Raw genomic sequence first — 17,899 nt, 5'->3', positions numbered from 1 at the left:
TAAGAGGCATGAAAGTGATTGGACAATGATGGTGGGTTGAACCGGGGTGGGGTCAAGGGGAAGCAAGATGCAGGTGGATAGAAATGACCCAATTCCATAGAGATGAAGGAGGTTGAGTTCGCGGGCTCAGGGAGTGACTGGACGTGAGGGAAGAGGATATAGTGGGTTATTCAAGAGGGTTCTCTTTGTACATGTAACAATTGAGCCATGATACTATTAATAATTATTCCCTACTGAGTGTCTACTCTGGACACTTTACAGGAGAGAAAACTGAGTCTGAGAGGAGGCAATACCTACGAGTAAATGACTGAACTGAGATTCGAACCCAAGTCTGACTCAAGACAGTGCTCTCTCTACTTTAACGCTAGAAGTTTAATGTCTTGTTCAATTAGATTTTGTTCTCATCTGGTGAGCCGAAACCTTAGCTTGTCCCCCTCCATTTAATTCAGCTGTATGTGGAACTTCCAAATTCTCATAATCTCCTTGCCTTTGACCATCAGCTATTAGTTTTCGTCTCAGATTCAGGCCATGCTGTATTTCTCTTAGGCTCCTTTCAAATGTAGCAGAGGCCAAAGAAGCCAGTTCTGTGGAATCAGGCTTGTCTGGCAGCATTAAATATCACCTTCCTCTAATAAAAATGGAGCTTTTTGTTTGTTTTAATGAGCACAGGGGCCCTTTCTATCCAAGCTCTTCCTAGAGGAAGTAATTGCATATGAGTGACCTTTGAAGGAAATCACATCAGGGAGTTATTTGAAAGGCTGTGAGGTGATCCAGGATGTCACATCAACCATCGTGCTAGCATTTCAGGGAAGAAACAGGCTCTAGAAATGGGTTTGTCTCACTGACAACTCATCCACACCCCTGGACAGAGAAAACTCATCTACTGCTTGTGGGAAAAGTCAGGAAGTGAGGTATTAAGAGATTGCTTTATCTCCTGAGCACCAGCTGTGTGCCACGCATGCATCACGGTCTCGGCCCTCATGGCACTCATGTTTCAGTTGCAGGGACAGACAATAAAGAAACAAAAAATGTAAACCATTAGAGATTGTGGAAAGTGCCATGAAGGAAATAAACAGGCTCATGACAGGTGATTAATCTGTGCAACTTCCTCATCTGATAAAATAAGGACAGTGGGAGAACCTGACTCTCAAGGCTGTTCTCAGGACTAAGTTGGATGATGCATGTATTGTACTTAGAACAGGGCACATTAGCTGAACATTCTGTCACTGTTATTAGTGGTTAATATCTTTGTCGGATAATAGGTGAGAGAGGCTGCCTCCAATTAGGGCAGTCAGGGAGGGCCTCCTGGAGGAGAAGTCTTCTAATCTGACACATGAGAGATGAGAAGGAGCCAAGCAGGTAAATTCGGGGAAACAAAAGCCAGAGATAAACGGAGGAATGTCTGATCTCTGCCAGAAGCAGAAGGGAGATCGGTGGTGAGGGGCCTAGAGAATGAAGCAGCGAGTTGAGGGCCACGAGGTCGGCAAGACTCCAGCCATGTAAAGAATTTGGATTGTATTCTTCTCGTGAGGTCTGGGAGTGGGTACTTTATGCTTTAAAATCTCCCTCTGGCAGCCATGCAGGGAGTGAACTGTCAGCGTGAAAGCTGCAGGAGCGGGAAGGGGTCTTGCTGGGTGGGGAGCTGGTGGGGGCGGAAGGCAGAGTGAAGCCCTTGTAGGGGGCAGTGTATCGGTTTCCTAGAGCTGCCAAAACAAATGACGACAAACTGGGTATCTTAAAACACCAGGAGTTTACTCTCTCACAGTTCTGGAGGCTAGAAGTCTAAAATCAAGGTTTTGGCAGGACTGTGCTGCCTCCAAGACCTCGAAGAAGCCATCCCAGCGTCTTCCAGCTTCTGGTGGTTGCCGGCTGTCCTCACTGTGCTTGGCCAGTAGATGCATCACTCCAGTCTCTGCCTCATCGTTATGCGATGCTCTCCCTGGGTGTCCCTGTGCTCTGATCTCTTATAAGGAGACCAGTGACTGGATTTCGGACCCACCTTAATCTAATATGACCTCATCTTGATTTGTATCTTAATTACATCCAAAAATTTCCTTTTCCTCCAAATAAGGTCCCATTCACAGGTACTGGGGTTTAGGACTTTAACGTATGTGTTCCAGGAGTCACAGTTCAACCCACAACAGATAGCAAGGTCCTGACTGGCCACGCCTCTGAGAGGCTGTGCTGGAGAGAAGCCCCATGGCCCAACTTCTGCAGTAAGAGCAGCCCCCAGGCACACACAGGCGTCAGCTTCCCCACCCCCATCACAGGGGGTCTGGATGCCCTCCAGCTCTTCCTGGTTGCTCCTTCCAAATATGCAGGCAGTTGGCTCAGAGGCAGGCATTCCTGCTGAGGGCAGCATGTCAGATAAGGGACGTTCTTCCTTATTCATCTGTCTCCACCACACCACTTCCATTTTTAGGTGCCATCTTAAGAAAAATATTAATTCGTGATTCCTTTTCAATGAGTCCTCATGGGTGGATTTTCTTAGATTTGGGGGAGCGGGGAGACCTGGGGTTCATCCCAGGCTTTGCCCTTAGTGTGTGACCTTGAGCAAATCACATTATGTCCTGAGTTTCAGTTTCTTTCTCTATAAAATGAGGGTACTGTCCCAGTCCAGGCATTCTCCACCTTGAGGATGCATCAGAATTACCCATGTTGCTAAAATGCAGATTGTCGGCCACCCCTCAGAGCATCTGATTCAGCAGGCCTAGGGTGGGGGCTGAGAATTCACATTTAGGAAGTTTCTAGACTTTGTTGTTGCTGCTGGTTGAGGAACCACACTGTGAGAATTACCCGGCTAGGTCATCTCTGAGATTTCTGCCAGTGATTCTATTTCATAATTCTGCAAAACTCATGTCAATGTAATATGACTAGGTAAAGTAAAATTGCTAACTTTAATTATCAAAATCTGGCTTTCTTTTCTTTCCCAGCTTTACTGCGGTATATTGGACAAATAAAATTGTATATATTTTAAAATATATAATGTGATGATTTGATATATACATACATTGTGAAGTGATTGCCACATCAAATTAATTAACACATCTATCACCTCACATTACCTTTTGTGTGTGTGAGTGTGTGTTGAGAACACTGAATATCTATTCTCTCAGCAAATATCAAGTATACAATACAGTAATATTAGCTGTAGTCACCATGCTGTACATTAGACCCCCAGAGCTTATTCAATTTATAAATACAATTTTGTACTCTTTGAGCAACATCTGCCCACTTATCCGAGCCCCCAGCCCCTGGCAACTGCCCTTCTACTGTCCCTTCTATGGGTTCAGCTTTTTTTTTATATATATTCCAAATTTAAGTGAGATCACCTAGTATTTGTTTTTCTCCATCTGGCTTAACTTAATTAGCATAATGTCCTCCAGATTCATCCAAGTTATTATAAATGGCAGAATTTCCTTCTTTTTTAGGGCTAAATACTACTCCCTTGTGTGTCGAATCGTATTCTTTATTAATCATTTTTCTTTATCCATTCATCCTTCAATGGACACTTAGAGTGTTTCCATATCTTGGCTACTATTAATAAGATGGCAATGAACATTAAAGTGTAGATATCTCTCCAAAATACTGATTGCTTCCTTCATGTGTATATTCAGAAGTGGGATTGCTGGATCAAATGGTAGTTCTATTTTTACAAAATGTGGTTTAAATATAAAAATATGTCCCAGCCACTGCTCACCTAATTTTTCACTTTGGATTTACCTCTCCTGACTTGAAGGTGTTGATTCAATGGCCCCTTTTTCTTCCTGTTCTTCATACACATTGACCATGCACCTTCCTCTGGCTTGTGGGTCCTGAACATAAAAAATCCTGCAAAAGTCAACAGAATGTTGACTTAGAGTTCAATACAATCACCTACCCTTGTTGGAACTTATTTGGGGTGGAGATAGGGTGCAATAGATGGAATTCAAAATCTGAAAAATAATGGCATAAATAAGATCACAAAGAGATATTCAACATTATTAGTAATTAGGAAAATGCAAATCAAAACTACAATGAAAATTGCAATGACATTTTACACAGAAATAGAAAGAAACATTTCTAAGATTTGTATGGGACTACAAGAGACTCCAAAAAACCAAAGCAATCTTGAGAAAGAAGAACAAAATGGAAGTATCCCACTCTGATTTCAAACTACATTACAAAGCTATAGTAATCAAACAGTATGGTTTTGGCATAAAAACAGACACATAGATCAGTGAAACAGGATGGAGAGCTCAGAAATAGACCCTTGCATTTATAATCTATTAATTTATACCAAAGGAACTAAGAATATGATGTGGGGAAAGGACAATCCCTTCAATACGTGGTGTTGAGAAAACTCAACAGCCACATGCAAAAGAATGAAACTTGACAACTATCTTCACCATACACAAAAATTAACTCAAAATGCATTGAAGACTTGAACATAAAACCTGAAGCCATAAAACTCCTAGAAGAAAACATAGGTCTTGGTGATGATTTTTTTTTTTTTTTTTTTTTGGTGGGTCTGACTCCAAAAGCAAAAGCAACAAAAGCAAAAATAAGCAAGTGGGATTCCATCAAACTAAAAAGCTTCTTCACAGTAAAGGAAACTGTGAACAAAATGAGAAAGAAACCTACCAAATGGGAGAAAATATCTGTAAATCATATATCTGATAAGGGGTTAATATCCAAAATACATAAAGAACTCATATAATCAAATAGCAAAGTAACAACAATCCAGTTAAAAACAGGCAGAGATCATTATTATGCCTTACACCTTAAATTTAAACAGTGCTATATGTCACTTATATTTCAATAAAACTGGAAGAAAAAATTGGGCAGAGGATCTGAATAGACATTTTCCTAAAGAAGACATACAGATGGCCAACAGGTACATGAAAAGGTGCTCAACATGACTGATTATGAGGGAAATACAAATCAAAACCACACGGAGATATTGCCTTATACCTGTAAGAATAGCTGTTATCAATAAGACGAGAAATAACAAGTGCTGACAAGGATCTTTTCAGGGTGATAGAAGTGTTTTAAAATTAGATCATGGCGATGGTTGCACAACTCTGTAAATATACCAAAAAAATCATTGAATTTACTTTAAAATTAGTGAATTTTATGGTATGTAAATTATATAACAATAAAGTTGTCAAAAGACATTTTAAAAATAGAATGCAATTCCATTAAAAATTTAAAAAATGAATGAGATTTCCTGAGCCTCTCTTTGAAGGTGATTATGACATATGCAGGAGAATTCAAATACTGCACTTCAGCAAATTCCAACTTAGTCGCGCAAACAGAGAATATCCGGGACTGGTTACTAGCAGAATGGTGACACTTGAATACAATAAGCACATTTCTTTTATATTCTTGTTGTGCCAGGCACTGTGGAAAATGCTACGTGCTTTATCATTGAATCATTCATTCAAAAATATTTGTTGAACTTTTTCTTTACGCTAGGCACTGTTCTTGATACCGAAGATACACTGTGAATAAGACAAAGCCCCGCCTTTCTGGGGGCTTACATTCTAGTAAGGGAGAAAGACAATAAGCATGTAAACACGCAAGCCATAATGAAGATTATTTTGGGTGGCGATGCATGAATTTAAAAATAAGCCTGGATAAGGGAGAGGGTGATGGAAGATGGTAAAGGAGGTTGGTGGAAATTGAGGGGTCAGAGAAGGTCTTCGTGGGGAGGTGTTTGGAGGTAACACCTGGAGAATGCGAAGGCAGAACCACGCAAAGATCAGGAGAAGAATGTCCTGGGTGGAGGAATGGCTGATATAAATCACATCAGACAGCAGGAAATGGGAAAATGGTCTTGTGATTAACAGAGAGCTCTGTACAAGATGATGCTGAAGAGATCAAGATAGAAACTACAGACCTTGAGGACCACGGTAAAGAGTTTGATTTAGACTCTGGGTTCTTAATCCTGGTATAATAGGAAGCCATTGGAGGATTTAAGTGGGTGAGTGACTTGATCTGATTTACATATTAAAGGTCACCCCAGGAGCTTTGTGGAGACAGGAATACAGAGAAGGAAGAGAATGATGTAGGTTAAGAGTGTGCAGTAGGAGCCAAAAAGAGATGATGGTGGCGGCGATGAAGGTGGTGGCAGCAGGGATGGTGAGAAGTGCTAGGGCTTGGGACATCTGTGGGGGACAGATCCGATAGGACTGGATGCGTTGGAGGGGTAGAGAAAGAAGTGTCAAGAATGATCCCTGAATTTCATCTTGAGCAACTGGGTGGAAAGGCAGTTCACCATTAATTGAAAAGGCAAAATTTCTCTTTGAGATTGACTCTATTCAGATCACAAGTGAAAAAACTGGGGCTCAGAGAACCTAAGCCACTTTGCCCCCAATTGTCCACCTAAGGAGTGGAAGAAGCAGGTTCAAAGCCAGTGACTCCAAAGGCCATATTTTAAACACCTCTCAGTACCACTGCCTGCCCAAGGAGTTCCTTCATCGTTATTCAGCCAGTAGAGGGACATCATGGAAAGCAGCGCTGGGAGCAGAGAGGAGGACTTCTTGGCTGAAGGTTGATGAGTGGGCTGTCATTAGATAGGAGAGAGAGGAGCAGCTTGGAAGATTAACATTTTTCCAGTGAATCATATTAAAAACCCAGAATGGTTTATATCCAGGGTCAGGCTGAATTGAGATTGACATTTAATAAAAGCCCAGTAATTACAGGAAAACATCATTGTGGAAAGTGCAGAGATTCTTGAAACACCTGGAGCCATTTCATATATCTATGTTTGCTCCAGACCAACAGCCCAGAGCAAGACTGGTCTCATTACTGAGCTAATGGACATTATGCTCTTAGGTACCTTTCTCTCTGCCCAATAAATCAGAATTTTAAAAAGTGAAGCCTGCGATCGCCACACTGCAAATGTTTGCAAGGACATCACTGAGTGTTTTAGATGTCAAGTCTAATTTGACTTGGGCCAGTCTGTTCTTTTAAGAAAGGCTCACGAGGCATCAGCTGGGTCACGGGGAGAATTCCTTCTGCTCTTGCTCTTCCGGCCGTGACAGAAATCAAACCTAGATTCCCGGGGCCAGTGTGCTTTCTCAAGCAGGAGTTGCTCCTGCCGCCACGGCCCAAAGGAGTAAGATGTGAGAAAAGTTGTCATTCTCCCCTGTTCCTGACTTTGGTTTTTGTTTCCAAGAGTGGGCGGTGGGGGTGTATGTGGAAAGAGAGGCTCATTCAAACCTTCTAGAATATTCTAAGACATTCATGAGCCCCCAGTAAGTTGCAGCCACTGTCCTAGCAGCCTGGATGATGACAAAGCCTCACGTGTTATCCAAAAGCAAAAGTGGCAGCAGAAATAAAGCAGCGAGCGAGCGCTGTGCGTGCAGGCGGCGGCGTGCGGGCACGCGGCGGTGTGTGTGCAGGCTCCCTCCGGAGAGCCCGGCCGCCCGCCCACCCCCCGCAGCCTCCTGGGCCTGGGCTGCGGCTCTGAGCACCGGCGGCCTGGAGAGCGTGGGGAACTCCCCCGTGCCTGGTAGATTTTCCCCGGCATTTTTCACCGCACAACAGCTCTAATGACCTTGGCATCAAGCTCTTACTGGGGATTAATAACTGGCTGGGTTTAATGGCCCTTACTGTGTCCTGGGCCATTTTCCCAGTCAGCCATTAATTCCAAGCAGTGCCCTGGGCTCTGACCATTCCATCTCCCTGGGCCCGGCGCCTGCCCTGAGGCCGAGGCCGCGGCGCCTTCTCTGCAGGCAGGGGCTTCCACAGTGCCCTCCCCTGCTTCTCTCCGTGGTATTAGTGCAGAGGGCTGGGGTCCGCAGGCAAATCGGTGGTGAGGGCCCCATATTATGTCTTCTCCTTATGTATGGATGTTTCCTCAGAGGACAGGGAAGCCTGGAGGTTGAGTTTCATTCACTCACTAATCAATCTATCCATCTAGTTAGCAGTAATGGAGTGTTTTTCATGGGTCAGGAAGCAAGCAAGACTCCCAAGGTTGGAGACCTAATTCGGTTGCCCATGTTTCCTACCAAAGGGTGGAACACCCCACCAAATGGGGCTCTAAGGAAAACGTCCCCAGGAATCAAGGAGGCTGAGCAGTGTGCGAGGTAGGCTAGAGGGGAAGCCGAGGTAGAAAATGAATTCACTGGGAGCCACTCCCCTCTTAAATCCTCAGTGCAGTTTTGTCTCCCAGGCCTGCTACCAGAGCCCCAAGTTCACCTTCCCACGTTCCGCTGAGCGATTCATCAACCCAGCATCTGAGTGCTTAAGGGAGGAACGTATAAATGCTGCACCAGGAATCACCAAGGCATGACTATTTCCACCCATATCATTAAGACACTAAGGATGATAATGGTACCGAACCATGGAGGCGCATGGCTGTCTCAGAGGACTGTATTGCATCCTGAGAACCCTGTGTAATTTTTGGTTATTCTGCCTCCCAAGTTATCATTAGCCCCTCTGAATGCAGGAAACAGACTTCATTTCCTCCTTTGGAAGGGATTCAGCCTTCAGTGTGGGCTCATCTCAACTGCGGGAAGTGTAGTATTATGTTTAGAACAGCTATTGTCAGTTTATTGGCACCACTTACCAAAAGGCACTTAAGGCATCATTCAGACTTCGACCTTTTTGCATTGTTTGGTGCATTTGTACAACTCAAAGAGAGGGTATTGGTGCTCGGGGTAATCAATACCTCAGAGCTAATAAGGCAGAGGGGGCAGGAATCACGAGGGAGGGCTTTCTGGGACTGGGTGGACCCCAGTCTGTTCTAGGGGTACCCTGTGATCACAGAGGGTTAGTACGGCATTGTCAGGAACCTTGGCCTCCCCTGAAAGGGTTTTCATCTGGCCTCACGTAGGCATAGGAGAAAGAGGGAGAGAGGGAGAGAGAGGGAGAAAGAAGACCTTGGAATCTCCAGAGGTGCTACGACTTTCAACGGTCAGGCAGCCTGTGCTTTGAGAATGGCACCAGAATAATTAGTTATTGGGGAAAGGGATGCTGGGATCTTTCTTTAGAGCATTTTCCCCAGTAAAAATGAGCACAACGTCCTGAAATTATAAATCAAACTGGAAAATTCAGGATGATAGTTTTAGGTGAGTCTGATGAGACAAAGCAGGTTCCAATGGCCTTGGGGTCCAGCGGAATGAAATCTTACAAGGTGACCTTATTAAACAGATGTACTGAGTTATACAGCACCTCAAGGGTGTATTAAGTGATCAATAAATGTCTTTTAAATGGATGAACAAATGAATGTTGTCTGGCCACAAGTATCTAGTTGGCCCTCTTTGTTTTATGGGTGAGAAAGTTAAGCACCTGATTTGTGATAAAGTCTGCTTTAGACTCTCGGTCTCCTGACCCTAATCATCATTTAGTAAATAGCATGTTATTTGCAGATGACCCTGTCATCTTTGCAGGAATTTTTTAAGTGGGCTTGTAAATAAGCAGAGGTTTCCCAGGATGCAGGACTTCTCAGTGCTAAAACCCAAACAACCCCTAACAAATCAGGTTGCTTTTCTACCCCCTCAATAGTCTCATTAATAGAATGGGGCTGATAATCTAGTATCCTTCTCATAGAGCTATTTAAAGATTAACACAATTATTTTTAAAACTCAGAACAGTGCCTGACATGTAGAGGACATCCAAAAATACTAGTAAATTGACTGCTCTTCCTGCGTGCCTAAGTGTCAAAGTCTGTCCTGCAGATCTGCCCAGCTCCCCCATCAACCCTCCACCAGCCCTTTGCAGCCAAGCATCAGCCTCTGCTTCTTCCTGTCCAGCCACAATCAGACTCTGTCACCTTTGTCCAACTGAAACTATTTTGGTTGAAGTTAGCAAATGCAAAGAACACTTTCCAAGTCTGGTTTCACCTGTCCTTTTGTATCTTAATGAGACCGTTGACCACTCCCTCCTTTTACAAATGAACTCATCTGTTGGTCTCCAACACACAGTCCTTTCCCGTCTTTCCTCCCACCTCTCTAGCTCTTCTAGACAGGCCCAGGTGTTCCCTCATCTTTGGTCCCATGGCCCCTGGGCCTAACTGTATTATAGCGCCTAGCACGGCCCTGTAATTGCACCCCCTAGACTGTCTGCCTCCTGAGAAGAAGGACTAGGTCTTATCTGCCTTTTTATCTACATCGCCAAGCTCAGTGCCTAACACCTAGTAGGAACCCTCTCATTAAATAGATCATTGTTGAATTTTTCCTCTTCATCTTTTCTGTAAGGGATGTGCAGGTAAAATCAGGAAAAGAAAAATCAAGAATTTCCTCCATCTTTTGGCCGATGAAATTGCCCCTCACCCGCAGGAGTACACCCAGGGGACCCAGAAGGCCTCCCTACTCCATATTCCAGCAGTTTCTTGAGCTGGGGGTAGAAGCCCCTTTCTGGGCATCTGTAATGTGGCTGTTCCTCAAAGGGAAGGTTTGGTCTTATCCACATTTCACCATCATTAAACTTAAGGCTGTAGTTGGACGAGCCCATTGTGAATGGGCCTCCAGGTCCGGAGGTATTGGATGGAAGACCCTCACCACTTCCCTGCACCCTGCAGCCCCGCGCCCTGAGAGCAACAACACCACCCTGAGTAAGAAACAGCATTCCTGAGATTCTGGGCGGGAGAAGAGGGGGCAGACAGTGAGTTAAGCGAGCATCCCATGCCAATTCTTCTGTTTAATATACTTCACTCCAATCCATAATGGGTAATCCCATCAACTCTGCAGTCAGGTTTCCTGGGTTCAAATCCCAGCTCTGCCACTTCCTAACTGGATGGTCTTGAGCAAGTTCCTTCACTTTTCTACCCCTCAGTATTCTCATTAGTGAAACAGGGGTGATAGTATAGTATCTTTCTCATAGGGTTATTTGAAGAATTAATGCAGTTATTAAAAAAGCTCTGAACAGTGTGCGGCCCAGAGAAAACATCCAAAAATATTAACTAAGCTGCCCCCAGCTTAGATGTGCTCTAAACAGCCCCCCTTACTAATGCTGTGGCACAACCCCCATTCTGTCACACTTTATTGTACATTTTTACTGACCCACTGTCCCCTACTAAAGTATAAATTTTGAGGGGCTCTATTTTTCCACTCCATTCGCATTCTTACTGCCCAGCACAATGCATGTCGTCTAAGAGTAACTGGGTGTTAAATGAATGATGAGGATTTGCAATGGTAGAATTGCCATTTCATAAGCCCATGTGTCAATTTTTAACCCAAAGTGATCAGTACACACTGATTCAGTGCACATCTACAATGCGCTCCACTCTGCCTGCTAATCTCAACTGCACCTGTCACTGAATGAATGACACTATGCCAGGTCCTAGGGTAAAAATTGGGTTCAACTCCCTATGTCATTGTGACTTTTCTAAGTCAAATGTTAGCAGTTTCAAATGGCTCAATCTTATACTGTGTGTATTTTAATTCTACTGAAGTGGATTGGGGCATTAATTATCCTCAGTGAAAGATGAGAAAACTGAGACATGTGGAGGTTAGTGACTTGATAAGATCCCATCACAACAGGTGGTGGAGACAAGGCTGGACCCATGCTGTGAGCCCCCAGAGCTAGTGCCCTTGGCCACTCTGTAGTGAGAGAGGGTGGCCACCCTCAGGTGCTCTCTGTCTGGTTGTGAAGCTGTGGCTCCGGAGACTGCCAGAGTAAATACTAGGCTGAATATATGCAGCACTAAATTGGATCTGACTTCCTGAGACCGTGCAGGGAGCCAGTGTGTCCGGCTCAAAGTTAACATGCAAGAAAGGCTGAGGCTCAGGGGGAAATCTAACAGAGCAACTTTCCTTCAAAACATTCCTGACTGTCATTTTCTTGTGCACTTGCAGGCCTTGGCCTCAGGCCTTAATTACATTATCTTCAAGCAGCAACTAAGAGCTATTTCTCATTAAACATGAACAGGGAGATGTTTAATTCATAAGAAAGTATGTGTTCGGAGAGCACATCGTTGGTTCAGGGTGTTGAAATGACCATGGTCATTGGCGTTGTCCCTGGTGGCAACTTCACGGCCAGGACACCCCCAGGGCACATGTTCACTGGATGGGCTTGAAGCTTTCTTTACATTTCTGAAGATGGGCCAACTTAATTCCTTGCAGTCTCCCCTTAAAATGGAAGAAACTAACCTAATTGTCATTTCAAAGTATGGCATCTGAGGGGGTCACAATTTGCTGTCTTTGCTCATGTGATTCTTAGATGATGTCTATTTAGGATAAACACATTTGTACAGCATCCAAGAAGACCGATGCAGGCTTAACTCTCAATAAGGTGAGTTAAGAGCATCAAAACTAGTGTCGCAGCAAATTGTAGTACAGTCTTTTCTTCAACGTTGGGGTAACTGGATTCACAAAGACCTGGGTTTGAAACCACGACTTCCCTTACTTGCTAGTTATGCATCTTTGGGCAAATTTTTTAACATCTCTGAGCCTGCGTATCCTCAAAATGGCGGTGACAGCAATCTTGGTAGGTTGATGTGACGGTATGATCTTTTAATATCAGTAAAGCCCAGAGCCCAGTGTTTGACAGGTCAATGCCAGCTTTCTTTCCTTCTTGTCCAATGCTTCCTGTCTCCAGTTCGGAAGAGAATGTCAGGGCAGATGAGGTAATAACAGAAGGGACGTACTCTGGCATGGGAGGGAGGAGAGAGAGGACGGGCAGCCCCCTGAGCCAGGAAGGGGCCTGTCGGGCCAAGCGAGTGTTTCGCTGATGGGCTCCTTCGGCTCCTCCTTCCAGCCACTGAAAATGCACTGCAGGGACTGCGCCCTGGTGACGAGCTCCGGGCACCTGCTGCGCAGCCGGCAAGGCCCCCAGATTGACCAGACCGAGTGCGTCATCCGCATGAATGACGCCCCGACGCGCGGCTACGGGCGCGACGTGGGCAACCGCACCAGCCTGAGGGTCATCGCGCATTCGAGCATCCAGAGGATCCTCCGCAACCGGCACGACCTGCTCAACGTCAGCCAGGGCACCGTGTTCATCTTCTGGGGCCCCAGCAGCTACATGCGGCGCGACGGCAAGGGCCAGGTCTACAACAACCTGCAGCTCCTGAGCCAGGTGCTGCCCCGGCTGAAGGCCTTCATGATCACGCGCCACAAGATGCTGCAGTTCGACGAGCTCTTCAAGCGCGAGACCGGCAAAGACAGGTACCCGGCGCGGGGCGGGGATGGGGCTGGGCTGGGCTGGGCTGGGCGGGGGCGGGGTGGGGCGGGGTGGGGCGGGGCCGCGCTACAGAGGAGGGCGAGGAAATGTCCCTGCTGGCTGATTCACCACAAGCGAAGCTTTTGCCAAGGGCTTTTTGTTATGGCCCCACTGCTCATGCCACTCATCGACTGAGTTCCTCGGGAGGGTCCTCCTGGAGACAGGGCTGCTCCAGCTGAATTTATAGGGCATAGTGAAAGGAAGCACTAAGACATTTATATGGGTAACTCGCAGCCAGATCCCTATTTTGGAGGAAGAGGCGACACTGCTGCTGGCTTCCTTCCACTGGTAGTAAGTGCAAAATAATAGATTTACTGCATTACATTTGCCTTGTGTGGACACTAACCAAAAAGAAATGTATAGGGTTATTTTTCTCTTTCAAAGGCAAATATTTATTCAGTCAACAGATACTTACTGAGTACCCACTGCTTCCCTGCACTTGGCACTGGGGAGACAGTGAAAAATAAGGCACATCCTGACACTGCCCTCCCAGAATGTCGTCTTACAGGGCAGGCAGACACGCTCACCAAGTAGTGGCCAGTGTGCTAGGTCCTCCAAGGGGAAGAAAACAGTCCTCTGACTGGTGGGACAGGGAAACCTGCTGTAGTTTAGGGCAAGGTCTACCAAACTGTAGGTTACAACTCAGTAATGGGACATGAAATGAATGTAGTGAGTCACTGCAAGATTTTTTTTTAATGTAATGAAAAGAATGGAATAAAACAGACAATGTCAGCATTCATCCCTCATTGTAAGCAAGGCAAAGTATTATTTCCTGAAATAAAATTCATTTTGGTTTTATACATATAAATACACATACCCAGGGGCTTCTTTTTGAGGTGATGAAATTGCCCTGGAATTAGATAGTGATGGTGATGGCCCAACCCTGTGGATATACTCAAAACCACTGAATTACACACTTAAAAAAATAAGATGAAATGAAAACTGTGCATAATACATGTGATCATATATGCTCAATCATGATGTAAAATGTATTTCTCACTCTAGGTCAAAATATTTTGAAAAGCACTAGTCCAGGAGATAAGGGGGTGATGGAAAGACTTTCTCAAAAAGGTGTATTTAAGCTGAGACCTAGGCCTATAATTATTTATCCGAGTAAAGAAGAACCTGAGAAGGGGAGAGAGAAAGGTCCTTATGGGTACGAGGGCTCAGAAGTGAGAGGATGAGCAGGCGGTTGGAGAGAAGTCCCTCTGGCTGCTGTCAGGAGGGCTGGTGGGGAGTGTCTGGAGGTAAGGCAGAGACAAAGGGTCAGGAGTGACTGCCCGTTAAAAAGGGCCTCATAGGACTGATTTAATAATTCAGTTTCCTCATTTTCTTAATTCAAAAACATATACTTTTAGGGAGGAAGGTATAGCTCAGTAGTAGAGCATGTCCTTAGCATGCACAAGGTCCTGGGTTCAATCCCCAGTTCCTCTGTTAAGAAATAAACAAATAAATAAACCTAATTACCTACCCACACCTCCCAAAATTAAATATATATATATATATATATACTTTTATAATGAATACACTTACTGTTTAAATGAATACATTTAATCATGTAATTTGCCCCTTTCTCTTACAAAAACTGTTACTAAGTCAATTTCTTATCTTTAAACTAAAGGGATATAACACACGAAATAAAGAATATGAAGTACTAAATCCTTTTGGCTACTTTAGGCAGCTCATTATAGAGAAGAGTCTTAAGAAAGACCAAAGCTCATCGTCCCCAAATTCTTTGCAGGGAAGAGCTTTCTTTTTAAATCCTGAAAACCGTGTAGCCTTTGAGAGCTGATCCAGGCAAGCAGGGGGCCTGGCATCTGCTGGAGCAAGGAGAGGGGGCCGTGGCTGCGGGTGCTGTGGTCTCCTTCCCTGGAGGCCCAGGTGACTCCGTGGTTAGCCCAGCCAGTAGATCCCATGAGGGATCCTGGTCGTCATTACAAGCTGTCACAAAATCCAATCACTTATTGTCCTTTAAAAACCACAAATAAGAGAGACTGGTGCTCATTTGAATGAGTTACTTAACTAAGAGAGCGTTTTTATAAGGGAAGGAGAATGAGGGACATTATTTATAGTTTCCTTTTTGTCTGGTTGGAAAATTCAAAATAAGTAGAAGCATTCTCTTCAGTAGAAAACACTTGTCTCTTTTTAGTTTGATGATTGTTTGCTGAATTTAAGTATTCCTGAAACTCTGATGCAGTGTTAGCTATTTAGGATAATTACACATTTCTCTGGATCTTAAGGGGTTAAGTTGATAACTTGGAGACTAGCCATTCCACCCTTAGATCTTTAGAAAACAACCTCACATCAAGACATAACCCACTCACTAAATTCATTAAATTCTGATCAATGAAAACCTTTTGCTCAGTAGGCTGCGTTCTTCCTTAGCGAGCCCAGATGGGAAGGGGAGAGACAACATTTTGTGGATTGGCTACCAAGCCTCTCATCCATCTGCTAGGATCCACACAGTCCCTACTCAGGGGATCACACTGATGGATTTGTAGGGAACCAGAGCACATTGTCACTGAGCCCTTGTGACTGTTGCCTTTAGGGAACAGTCATAGAGAAGCAAATATTGTACTTCTGAATAGTCTCATGTGTCCATGTCCTTAATCTACAGGCTATTCTCCGAGCTAAAAGAGCAAGGTCAGAAACAGCCCTTCAGTACAGAGCTACTTCTGTAAACTAAAACACAAAAACATTTAGGGTCTGACAGTATTTCTTCTGTGTTTTTCTTGAAACCTAACAAAACAGGAACATGTATTAAAGACACACAAAGGGTAGAATATCTAATTTTGTACATCTCATGATCAGGACATTCATTTCAGGCTAATTTTCTGAAGAAGTGGGAAAATTCAATAGATTTTTGATTTATGGGAGTTTCGCCCTCCTTAAAAGTGGAGGGAGAAAAAGTGGCTTAGGAACAGTCTGCAGTTGAGAAGCATGACAAATGACATAGATGGCCAAGTGGTACTCTTTGATATTAGAAAGTAACTGTACTTGAAAATAACTTTATAATTGAATGAGGGGACATTAGGAAAATATGATTCAGAACCAATATTATAGTAATTAGATAAAGGAAGCATAAATGAAATAAGTGTAGGAAGAATATTTCCATAGAGATTATAAATGAGATTCTGGTGGAGCAGAAAGGCCTTTAATTGTAATTTAGTGTGCACTATAGAATTATCAGCTCAGTGTGTTACTTCATCATATAAAAGAATATCTGATAATTTTCCCTAATAAGCACATGACAGCTCTTCATATTCCTTCATTACAGCTGATTAAGTGTAAAAACAGTAGATATTCCTTTGTTGGAAAAGGAGTTCAAATCATTTTAGAATGACAGCACAAAGCAGTTGTATTTCTATAGCATGTGATCCCCAGAGGCTATTATTTTGTAAGACTGGGGGATTTTAAGGGGCAAAGAACACTCACCTGAGTTTCTTTAGTTCTCCACTTTTTATTCTCCCCATTTTTACATATGAAAGCTTTTTCTGTAGAGTCCCATCCCCCTGTATTTTTGTGGTTTCTACTACATCACACAAAAGAGAGCCAAAATTACAGGGGTGTTTCACCACTGGGAAAAGCCCTCTTGTTTCCCACATCTTGAAGGCATAGTGACACGGGTGCGATTCCTGGATCAGGAATCTGAGGATGTCAATGAGCTATCATTCTCCTCCTGGGCTCCACATCCTCCCACATAGTCACTCATGCAGTTTAAGTCTAGAACAACTGGCCATTGCAAGGTCACAGCCACATGGGTGAAGACAAGCTCTAACTTGAGGCCAGGCACCTCCTCCCCTTCCCGTCCCCATACTCAGCTCTGCTCCGTTCCTCTCCTTCAGTCCCAAAGGTCTTATGATTATATTGCCGTGGTGAGAAAGAAGGGGGCTTATTAAGACCTATGTAGGCTGGAGGCTCCAGAATTTTCTGATTACTGCCCTGACTGCTGATGGTGGCTCCCACACAGGAGCCAGTAGCAGATGCTGGAAGGAGATCCGTCTCTTTGTGCATTAAAGGGCACTGAGAGGAATGGTGGAATTATTCACAGCATGTGCTCCAACCTAGCAATCAAGAGAGGAGGAAGGGATCCCGATGCATCAACACAGTAGGCTAGATACTTTTTATGATGTTCTCTCTTTTTGGACTCAGAATAGCCCAGGAAGATGGAGTGTACCATGCCTGCTTTCTAGATAAGATTTCTTTCTAGGTAAAAAAAAATCAAGGTTCAAAGAACAGCAGTAACCTGCCTCAGGTCATTCAGCTGGTGAATGATAGAGACGAGTAAGACACAAATCCATGTTACTTCCATCTTTAGAAGCTGGGGTGTTACTGGATCAGGATACAATGGAATGGAAAATAAAAATGAGTGAAAGGATTAAGAACTAGAAAGTGGAAGTCATGTGTTCAGAAATGAGTAAATTACCCATTCCTGTCAGGTATGTGACAAAGCAAAAGACTTCTTAAAATGCCTTTTTGGGGGTGTTATTCCTTAAGTGAAATGGAAATGATGCAAACGGCTTAACAAAAACTCTTTCTTCTCAAAGAGGGGTGCTACACAGTGCAAGTAGAAAAGCTTTTCTGCAACTCTGTTATTCACATCACACATGGTGCTATGGCCGCGCAAAGGCAGACAGTCTGACCTTGGGGATAAGGTGTTTGAAACTGGCTAATGAGGCATGCCATAAGCACTGGGAAAAAAAAAGGTGAATGCAGCAACCCCCAAAGAATTGAAATTATTATCCAC

General features: G+C 44.1%; 1 protein-coding gene across 1 annotated transcript in view; it reads left to right on the top strand.

Annotated features, from left to right (window-relative positions):
* The window catches only part of ST6GALNAC5 (ST6 N-acetylgalactosaminide alpha-2,6-sialyltransferase 5), a 145,660-nt gene that overhangs the window by 110,661 nt on the left and 17,100 nt on the right, over nt 1-17,899 (top strand). The window contains exon 3 of the mRNA XM_074376204.1: nt 12,688-13,097. Coding sequence (XP_074232305.1) covers nt 12,688-13,097 — 410 coding nt within the window. The remainder of the gene's footprint in view (nt 1-12,687; nt 13,098-17,899) is intronic.

Source organism: Camelus bactrianus, chromosome 13 (assembly GCF_048773025.1).
Source record: "Camelus bactrianus isolate YW-2024 breed Bactrian camel chromosome 13, ASM4877302v1, whole genome shotgun sequence".
NCBI lineage: Eukaryota > Metazoa > Chordata > Mammalia > Artiodactyla > Camelidae > Camelus > Camelus bactrianus.
This window is presented reverse-complemented; position numbering and strand designations above follow the sequence as displayed.